General features: G+C 41.3%; 1 protein-coding gene across 1 annotated transcript; it reads left to right on the forward strand.

Annotated features, from left to right (window-relative positions):
* Nucleotides 1-642: 642 nt before the first annotated feature.
* On the forward strand, nucleotides 643-7,992 carry LOC109752050 (uncharacterized). Its single transcript, XM_020310919.4, has 8 exons — nucleotides 643-917; nucleotides 3,960-3,983; nucleotides 4,528-4,633; nucleotides 5,196-5,264; nucleotides 5,951-6,447; nucleotides 6,564-6,825; nucleotides 7,392-7,600; nucleotides 7,692-7,992. The coding sequence occupies exons 1-8, from the start codon at nucleotides 913-915 to the stop codon at nucleotides 7,756-7,758; spliced, it is 1,239 nt and encodes a 412-aa protein (XP_020166508.1). The 5' UTR covers nucleotides 643-912; the 3' UTR covers nucleotides 7,759-7,992.
* The last annotated feature ends 3,112 nt before the right edge of the window (nucleotides 7,993-11,104 follow it).

An 11,104-nucleotide genomic window follows, 5' to 3' on the forward strand; every position in this document is an offset into this window, starting at 1 on the left:
GAGTTCATTGGCCCATCATTCGTTCGACCTGTGCAAGCGCGTCGACCGGTGAAAAAAAGCTTCAACCGGCATGAGGAAAAGCTTCAACCAGCATGGAAAAAAGCTTCCACTGGGTGCGAGCGGCGACACTGAGTGCTGCGGCCGGAGGCATGGTGGTGCGGCGACGGCGTGTGCTACGGCGGCGGCCAGGTGCTGCAACGACAGATACGTCGAGCGTTTTGCTACGACGGTGTTGTTTTGATACGAGTGGAGGCGACATCCTGTTGGAATCGGCGAGGACGTGGATGCGATGGCGACCACCACCGACAAGGGGGCGTCCTATGGAACCGACGGGAGTCAGCCGGCGGCTGGCAGCGATGGGCAGCGCAACGTGAAAAACCGGCGAGCTGGCTGATGTATTTAGGAACACGGGGCTGCTCGGGATGAACTCGACAAGCTGTTTTTTTTAGTAGTGGAGCAGTTCGGGACGAAGGAATTGTGCGGCTGTTATAAACCGAATCGTACGTGCGCGGATAGACCGGCGCGTGTCAGCCGCCTAGGTAGATAGATAGTAGATGATGGTTTGTGCAATTTACTTTTTTTAGGAGTTTACTCTGCTACCGGCGCTAATGACGATCCAATCCTCATTCTTCACGGCAGGCCGGGCTGAACAGCCTGTGTTCAGCCCAACACATGTTCCACTAGCCCGCACACGCAACTCCCGGTCCCGGTCAATCCCCACCACTCGTTTTCCCTACTCACCCTGCCCCGTTTATTCCATCTCCTCCCTACGCACCTCTTGCCACCGCCGCAGCACATCCCCGAAAGCTAGGTTTTTATCACTCCACCCATCATCGCCTCGGCGGCCGCACAACCGACCTCCTCGAAGCCCCGATCTCCTTCACCTCTCCTCTCCGTGCCAGATCGTTGTTTATGAGGTATGGATGGACTCAATCGCCGCCTTACTAGATCTCTGCCTTTCCTTGTTTGATGGCTGATGGATCCGCGGAGCTTCGTAGGATTGCCTGGATCGGAGGGATGGACTCTTCGTCCTGTTTAGCGTGCTAGTATTAGTAGGTTGTGCTTGGTGGCGATAGTTCATGATTTTTGCGCTCTCGGATACTGCAATCGATTCTGGAAGTGCGAACAACGCTGTTAGCGTGACATTCCAGTATTCCACACTTGGTTTTGATCAGATCCAACTGATTTTGCGCGGTTAGGTTCCATCTGGCATTTTTTGTTTATTAATCCGTGCGAGGTAAGTGTTTTCCTGCTTATTAAGAACAGTTTTGCTAAAGCACATCTAGATGTTCCATAAGTATTGCACATCTAAGTCCTATGTGATTGATCTTACGTTGAGATTCGTGTGGATATTTTTTTTCCTTTTTCTCTTTCTGCTTGATTCACTCACTTAGATGTGCAATAACTAGAGTTTTCTTTCCGACGTTTAGGGTTTCTTGATTTTCCTAGTTAAGGATTTGATGATCTTTTGATGTTGTGAAACGTTGGATGAAGTTGCTATGCTCTTATCAGTCCTTTAGGTTCCTCCATTCCTTCGTGCACAGTAATTGGTCTGCCACTATTATTGTCTGAGATGAATATTTTTTCAGTTTTTTATGGACACAGGTGATTGTCTCTATGTTACTTGCTACTTTTTTTGAGGGGTGCTTGTTACTTTTTTGGGCCTTGGATTAATTGAAGCAAGGTTGTTAACATTTGTTACATGAATTCTTATTTTGACAATTCTTACTGGTCTCCGTTTCTCTCAATAAATATTTATTTGCCCCCCCCCCTTTCTACAACTCCGAGTTTGTATATGCCGTGTCAATATTTCTTTGGCGAGCATATGAATTTTCATATCAACTGCTTATTTCATAATGTTAACTGCTGTGGTTTAATTATAACAACATGGGGCTTTATTGGTGAAAACCTGTATTTTTTTTATCTATTGTATTTCATTGTGATCTTTTTATTGACTTGTATGCTAAATCTGCTCATCTTAGTTGTGACAAATGAGTTTCTGAATTTTGTTGCTTTGTCTCTCTTTATTATAGCAAAGAGTCGTGGTTTGGTGAAAGCTTCTTGCCTTTGCTTGACCTGTATATTTCAAGTAGACGCTCCATAGTTGGTAAGCAATATTTGCTATTTTTTTTACCTAAGCCAACTGAAGGTCGTCAAGGAAGCCAATATCTATACCTAATAATAATAATAATAATATTGAAGGGAGGATTCTTTCTTCCCTCAAATTTTCGTCGGTCACCCCGCCTTTCATACATCGCAAATTTTCGTCCACCACCCCAACGTGCCTTCTGTATGTTGCTGGTTACATCCGCGTTAATGGGCCTGCTTCCCCGCGCTTTGCTAATGAGCCTGCCTATCAACGCTGCACAACTCCGTTTAAGCAGCTTTCCCCAGGCCAAGGCCCATACAGAGCAGCAATACTATCCTATAATCAGCTAAAAATAGGCAGCTGTGCGAATCGAACTAGCAACCTGGAGTGGTAAATTCTTACCCGCTAACCATCTGAGCCAGCTGAATTTTGTGAAAACTGTACGAACTTCCCTTACTTTGTATTGATCAAGTGGTGTTTTGTGAATGCCACCCTACAGCAAAAAGAGGCTCTCCTAACTTGATGCTGCCATGCTTAACTGCTCGCACTGCTCTTGATTGCCTTCTGATAAGCTGCTGCTTGTGTGCTAGATGAATGGATAGCAGGGAATCATATTGAATTGGAAAATATTGAGAACATATGGGTTTGGTTGAAAACTTAAAAAAAAGAGACCAGAAGAGCATGTGTCAGAGAAACATCACCTGTTTTAACCCTTGAAACAGGCTTCCCCCCGCTTTATATATATGAACGCCCCGCCAAGGGCCGAACAGATACAAGGTGATGAGAGAAACCTCTTACAAAGCAGATGAAAGATAAAACAAAAAAATACAGCTGGATAACATATTAACGCACACACCCAGTTGTCACCGGAGAAGGCTGCCTACCGTGTACTCTGAGCTGTGGAGTGTTGATCCTGCCTGCAGACAACAAGGATCGAGAGCGGAGACAACCTTGTCATGTGTAAAGGATAGGGTGCTACCGAGACTGCCCCACACCAACGCCTAAGATCTTTGAGAACCTGTTTTTAACAACTAGCCTCCTTCGTTTTTTAGCAAAGACTATAATACACTGTAGTTTTATCTACAGTTATCGGAGTTTGTTACCTCTGTGTTTTATCGAAGATTAAATGCGAGTATTATATGCATTGTTGACTTCGTTGAAGATTTTAACAAAATTTCTATGAAATTAGTATAGGTGTCCTGATCAAGTTTGCCTGTAGAATAATGTATATATCTTTATTACCCCGTTGCAACGCACGGGCATATGTGCTAGTGTAAAATTATGGTAGCAAGCCAATTGCCAAGTGTGGAATCAAACCAAGTGAAGGACAACTGTTGTTGGCTTGCCGACAATTTACCTGCCAACCAAGCAGCCTCAGATATCTTTGTACGAACTGGTATGTTAGATCTAGGCATTTTAGGAGGGATTGACGAAGTAGGAAGTAAGGGCATGTTCGTTGATTTTGTCAAGGTTAACTCTGCCACAGCGAAGCTTAGGTAGTGTGTATGACTAAGCAAGTTGGCAAAACACTGACTCACACATGGGGATATGGATAATAAAGTGCAGCAGAGCACAAATGTGGGAAGGATCAATGCCTAAAAGCTTGTGGCGTGCCTACAGATAGCCATGGAAAGGCAAACTGTGGAACAAACCAAATATCCCTTAAGTAAAAGTCCTGTGGTTGTACTTTAATTTACAACATTTTGTTTCTCTGCTCTTTGTGATCTTTTTGTTCAACAAGTAGAAACCAATCAGGCAGAATAGTGTATCTGTAGGCCACTATATTCATTCACCGAGAAGAAGTTTCTAGCTATTTTATTTCCATATCATTTTTTCCTGGTATGCTCTAATTTGTGTTAATTCATTGCAGCTCGAAGGAGAAGCCCACCCTCGGGTAATACTCCTATGTTCACTCACACCCTTGTTTCATTCTTTCATCGTCGATGCTGTGATCATATTAGTTAATGTATTGTTGATTTGTGATGCAACCGGACATGTGTCTGCCCAGCTATTCATATGTGTCTAATAAATTCGTTTCACTGATACTTTTTGTCTGCATGTTATGGATTTCTGACTTTTCAGTACGGCATGCCTTGCAACAAAAGGTGTTATCCTTTTTTATTTTTTTGGCCGGAGTGCTTTGGCCTCAAACCCTACTTTTTCTAACTGGGTTTGTTCCTAATCAACATTTCATGCGACACTTGTACAAATTCATGCTCACAATATCATAGTGGTTGTTTGCATTTGTCTTGATATCTGTATAGTGTTGTTCCAACTATGCACACTAACATAAGAAACTTTCTTCCTGTTGAACGATATTTGCTTTACAGAGTTATCTTATTATAATATGATTCTGATTTACTTCCTATCTTTTATTGCCTGCAAATTGTTTGTTGGGGAGCTTGTGTGTACCATTATAATTTTTTTATGTACTGCAGAGGCCAGCGGATTAAGACCCGCAAGCGGAATATCGCAGCTCCTTTGGACCCTTCGTCGTTCTCTGATGCAATTGTCCAGATTTATCTGGATAATGCTGGAGACCTGGTTAGCCACTGTTTAACTTACTGAATTTCACCTGTTGTAATGCTTGTAAGTTGTAAGCGTCTGCAGGTTGGAAACATTGTCGAACATCAAAATGTTACTTCCTCGTGAGATATATGCAGTTAGCTTTTTTTCTAAACATAGGGACATCTCAGGATTACTAATATTTGCAATAGGTAGTTTTAGAAAATCTACCTTGTGAGTTTTGCCTGGTAAATTAGCTAAGGACTTTCAGTGCTTATCAATTGAAAATGAAATCGATCAGTGCTTCTCTCTTTGACAACTTACTTCATTAAATATGGTCAACTGGAGTTCAGTCAATGCAACAGTTTTGTTTACAAATCATAGATTTGTGCGAGATAAAGGAAGAGTTGCATAGTGAATAAAAGTGGGGGTCCTTGTTGAAGATTAGGCTGATTAGCTGGACTAGGGCGTTGCTTTTTTCATATTAGTTAACATCTAATATGTATCTATGACTAATGTTATGAATCTGGAAACACGCCTTTGCCTTCTATTTTATTTTTCTACCCTGAGCAGTCAATATGAATAAAGTGATGTCTTGCAGGAACTTGTTGCCAAAAGTATAGAGTCATCAGATCTCAACTTCTCACGTTACGGTGACACTTTCTTTGAGGTATGCATGGTCCAGTTTCTATATTGAACATTTTTCATGTATGCCTCGTTTGCATATGGTCATGCCTTTCTCCCAGTATCAACATTTATGGATCGCTTAATTGAGCTACACTGATTATCTTTGTTTCTACAGTTTATATTGCAAGAGTCTTAAGATTGTTTGAAAGTGTCCTTTTCTGAATTTTATGCTCGTTTACAGTTGGCTTATGTAAGATTTGGAACTCCTTTTATGAAATTGCAATCTTCATGCTAACATTTTCCGAATATGCATGTCAAACTTTAAAATTAAATGGCTTCGAATTCTGTCTAGTTAATTTTTTAATTGTCTTTAGTGTGCAATTCACTACGTTCAATTTTTTATACATACATTTAATTTACAAAATAATCGATTGTTATATATGTGAAGCTAAAGGTTCGACACGAGTACTCTTTCGTTATCTGCATGCTAGAAGATTGGTAGACGGTGGATCGAGTTATTGTTTGCTGTTTTTGCTGTTCTCTTTCTCATTTTGCAATCTGAGATTTCTACTTCTGATTTCCTCTTACTCATTTTCAGTTACCCATTTTTATATGCTCAAACTGACTCATGTTTCAGCATTAACTCTTGCACAGTGGCATACCTATAATAAGTAGCCCCCCTCCATGCAAATCAGAAAGGTTAATGTTTGAGTGAATGCATGAATGCAGGTTGTTTTCATTGGTGTGCGTACTCAGCCTGGTACGATTAAACCCGAAGAAGAGGGAGAGCGCCACCCCTATTCTCTCATTGACTGTGCAGCACAACGTGAAGCAATATTACCTTATGTCCTCTTTATTCAGAAAACATTGCGCAGGAGGCCTTTCTTAATAAAGAGTCTTGAAAATGTTATGCGAAAATTTCTCCAGTCTTTGGAGTTCTTTGAAGAAAATGAGAGACAGAAACTTGCCATTTTCACGGCACTTGCATTTTCTCAGAAATTATCAGGTCTGCCACCTGAAACTGTCTTTCAGCCATTGCTTAAGGACAATCTTGTTGCCAAAGGGATAGTGCTTTCATTCATTACTGAGTTCTTCAAGGAATATCTGAAGGAAAATAGTTTGGATGATCTGATTGCACTTTTAAAGAAAGGCAAAATGGAGGACAATTTACTTGAATTTTTTCCATCAGGAAAGAGAACCTCTGAGGCTTTGTCTGAGCATTTCACGTGAGTTTTTAGACGCTGTTTGTGTTGATTCAATTTCTTCATGTTCTCATTTGCACGGGAGTGTAGTTTTGCTGTTTATTTTGTTACCAGCTGATCTTTTTACTTTTTTACATCAGCAAAGAAGGTTTGACTAGCCTTGTTGAGTACAATAGCAAGAAAATGTTTGAAGTTAAGCTCAAGGAGATAAAGTCAACTCTGACCACTATGATCAATGAAGAAGCTGAAATATCTGAAGTAACTGAGGTTGTCAAGCAACAGGTTAAAGATGCTAAATTTCCTGATATAGAGGTTGTTCGCATGCTGTGGGATGTGCTGATGGAGGCTGTTCAGTGGTCTGGAAAGAACCAGCAGCAAAATTCTAATTCAGCACTTAGGCAGGTAAGATCTGTGTTGGAATTATGTTTTTCTCTTGAAAGTGCTCATAAGTCCTAGGGAAAGAAGTAAATCTCAAGTAACGACATAATAAACTTTCCTACACCAGGATACTGGGTTCAGTTTGCTTTCAGCGTTGCGCTACTTACCTCACATCCAAACAATGCTGTTGGACTCCATTGGTCTTGCCCCATGTGCTATGGTTTTTTTTTGCTTGCTCATGTCCTTACGAAACGGTAAATTTGGTCTGGCAAGTTACATAGAAGTTGAAATTATAAGACATGTCATGGATTTTTGTTGCTGTTGATAGGCTTCTAAGTTTCTTGCATTGAGTGAGGGCTGATTATTTTGTTGCTTTAGAAGTTGGTAGAGTGAATTTGAGCATTCCATTATTGTGAAAGCTATAACAAGTGTGGCCTGTCATGGGATAACAAGCTTAGGGCATCTGTAGCTAGTTGGTTAGGCATGTAGTCCGTCCAAACAAATGTAAGGTGTTTTAAATCACTTGAGGGAGTAACTACTAGTGATATTATTTTGAAAGGGATTCATCTTATTTGTTGTGTTGTCCATAGGTGAATGCTTGGGCTGGTCTTATGAATGCATTTTGCACAAGTGGAAAGCTAGAACTGGAACTCATATACAAGGTCCAGACACAGTGTTATGAGGATGCTAAGTTGATGAAGCTGTTCCCTGAAATTATAAGATCACTGTATGATCAAGATGTCCTAGCTGAAGATACCATACTTCTTTGGTTCCGCAAGGGTTCAAACCAAAAAGGAAGGTAACTAGTTACTGAGAAGTCATCTGTTAGAAATATTGATAGCATTTAATCTTGATGAAGCTCCTAGTAACTATAGTTAATCATTCGGCAGGCAATCTTTCGTGAAAGCTCTGGAGCCTTTCGTCAAATGGCTCGAGGAGGCCGAGGAGGAAGAATAAAGAGGCACGGTTGTTGCTTTAAAATGAGTATTTCCTTATACCCCATGTTTGCGGAGACGGTGGTCATCCTTTTGCTGCTTATTACTGAACAAACATTTTATATTCAGATGTGAGCATTGCTGTCATCTGCTATCATTTTCGACATTATTGTACCAGGATTTGGAAGGAACGTTACCTACTTTGTGCCGTGTATTAGTTGTTACATGGATATTTATGCAGAGTGCACATTTTTAACCCTGGACTACGTTATCTGTCAGGGACCGTCTACGACGCTGGTGCTTAGCCCAGCTCCATGATTTGATTCTCGGTAGTTTCGTTCCAAGCTGTCTGATCAGTCTGAGCGCTTTGTTGTTTTTTGTGGCAGCTGACATTATCTGCAGTGCAGAACAGTCTTCATGCACAAAATTAACCACAGCTGGTCAAAATAAGCCTAAAAATCAAATACCGAAAGTACTCTTTGAGCTCAAATGAGCTTGGATAAACAGTAAATTGAAAAAAAAGAAAATATTCCTTTTTTTGTGGAACTTTGATAAAGATCACATTTGTCAGGCGTGGCAAAAAAACTAAAGACAAAATATGTGTTGCAAAATGCTTTTGAAAGTAGCATCAATTTTGTTTTATTGGTCACAACGTCCAAAAATCTGATCTCATGATAAAATATTGCAAGCACTTAGAACATTTGTCGAAGTTCACCAAAAAGAAAAATTCAGAATTTTTTATTTGTTTTGAATATCTTTTGGTTTTATTGTTCATCAAGCTCATTTGAGCTTGAGCTCAGATACTCGGCGTTTCTCTAAATCTTGCATGCAGTGAAGCTTTTTTTTTGGTGCCACATAATCAGAATTGTCAGTTGATATGGATGATACTTTCATTAAAGATAACTTAGTATGGTACACTTGATAGGAGTTGGTTGAGGGGCAACTTCATGCTTGATAGGAGTTGGTTGAGGGGCCACTTCATCAAAATTGTCTAGTTGACATGTATGATATTCCTATGAACACCATTAGGCATCAGACAACTGCTAGGTTGCATCTATCAGACCAATCTTACACCGTCCGATTGAGAGCAAGGTGTACATCCAATTAGGTAATTAAGGAGACCGGAGCGTGGAGATTGGTCCGTAAAAGCAGGACATGCGTCGCTAGTTTGCATGCGGAGATTTGTTTACTAACGACCAAGGCCAACCACCAATACCGTAAATCACGTGAGATTAACTCCTAGCGCTAACCCCGGTCGTCTCTTCTCGTTCCCACTGCTTCCTTCATGTGCTTCGTTTGTTTTTTATGTGCTTCCCGTGCATCTTTCAGATGGTCAGGGCTAGGAAGCATATCTTTTCATACATGGAAACATGTTTTACCAAGTGGAATCATGCTAAGGAATAAACAATTTATTTTCTTTCCGTCTGCTCAAAAATATGCTTCTATATTAATATGATATTGTTTAGATTTTGGTGAAATTTATGATATAGTAAATAACGTATTATTTTGTTTGTGCACACCAAATTTTTTTTGAAGGACTGAAAAATTATTTATCATTATAAATTGCTTCCGACCAAACATTTTTTTGTTTCCAAAGAGAATTCTTATACCAAAAGTTGTGTTGGTTTGAAACAAATTACTCTATTTTGTTTCCAAAGAAATTGAAATATACATCCAAAAGAATCTGAATTTGCTTAGAAAGCAAAGTATGACATATAAGGTAAGCTTTTGCGCGAATGCAGGCCAAGGATCCAATGGTGGCATGTGTCCTTTCTATGGTGTTTGTGCTTCCTTTTGATGGTGTATATGCTTCCTTTTAATGGTGACCGTGCATCATTAACCAAGGGCCATGCTTCCTTCAGGTGGCGGGCGTGCTTCCTACTATGGTGGTTGTGCTTTCTTCTGCCACGAGACTAACCAGGGGATTAGAATGGTGTCGACGAGGGATGATAGAGACATTGCGACACTACAACATGGATGCACCGTTTGACGATGATCGTGCTTCCTTCAGATTGTGGACTTGCTCTCTTCCACCGCCAGACAGATCGAAATTGCATCAACAAGGAGCGACATGGACAACGTGAAGCTACCACATGGATGCACCATTAGAAGAGGATCGTGCTTTCTTCCCATGGTGGTCGTGCATCTGTGCTTCATTTGTTCATATAACATTTTTCAGACATACTGCAATTTTCTTTCCTTCAAGTCATGAGGAGTACAATGCTTCCTAAGCTCATATCATATGTATTCTACAAATTATAGACTTGTTTCCCTTCATTTGTCCATGCTTCCTTCCACCGCTAGGTGTTGCACCAGATCAAAGTGATGTCAATTGAGGAGTGGCATCGACGGAGTGACGCTGCACCATGGATGCACCATTAGTCGAGATCCCAATTGATGGTGAAGTAGTTGAGGAGATGAATTACCTAGATCTGTTGATGATGACCCAAGGCGGCGAAAGTTGCATGCGACCTTCACATCATTGTCGTGGTGTGCGAGCCCCATCTTGTATGCGCCGGAGTACGTCGCCACGCTCGCTAATGCGCCCTGCGGTCTGCCAGATGATCTCCCTGAGTGCACCCGGCTTGCGGCCTGATGGAGACGATGACGATACGCAGCTTGGTGCCCGGGAAGCAGGCGTCGTCGTGATGAGATATGGGAATAGGAGACGAGGAAGGTCACCGGCGTGCTGCCTCATCTCTTCGGCGGCGAACGCATTGGTGGCGATGCGCTTCTCGTTTTGGATCAGATTAGAGCGGACAAAACTGCAACTGTGTTTACGGAGAGGACGGGGTTAGCGATTGACGGCGAGCTCGGAGCAGTGCGGGAGAGATTCAGAGGCATTATTTGGGCGAGTGATTTAGGTTCGGGTTATGCGTTGAGGATGCGGATGGTTTTCAATGCGCTGACGGGATGTGTTTTCTCTATCTTTTTGCTAATACGCAGCGATGGACGACCGTGTGATTGGAATCGACGGCAGTCTATTGGTCTGAGGGATGTCTCTAATCAGCCTACTGATTATAAGTGTTTCCCTATTCCCATTATGAACAAATAGACAACCTTAGTGTTAGAGTAAAACGAGATTGAATAAAAATAAATGGATGATTAGTTTTGGTTTCTATTGATTCTCAAGTACTCCCTCTGTAAACTAATATAAAAACGTTTAGATCACTAAAGTAGTGATCTAAACGCTCTTATATTATTTTACGAAGGGAGTATATATACATCTCAAAGAAGTGGGAGATGAGATGTCTGTTCGAAGGCAGTCCTCCAGAACAGGTGTCTGTTGACTATAGAGAGAAGACATGACTGTTCGGGATTCGACACACGCCTTTACTAATGGCTTTGTTAATTAGCATGTGCTAATT

Source organism: Aegilops tauschii, chromosome 4 (genome assembly GCF_002575655.3).
Source record: "Aegilops tauschii subsp. strangulata cultivar AL8/78 chromosome 4, Aet v6.0, whole genome shotgun sequence".
NCBI classification, from domain to species: Eukaryota; Viridiplantae; Streptophyta; class Magnoliopsida; order Poales; family Poaceae; genus Aegilops; species Aegilops tauschii.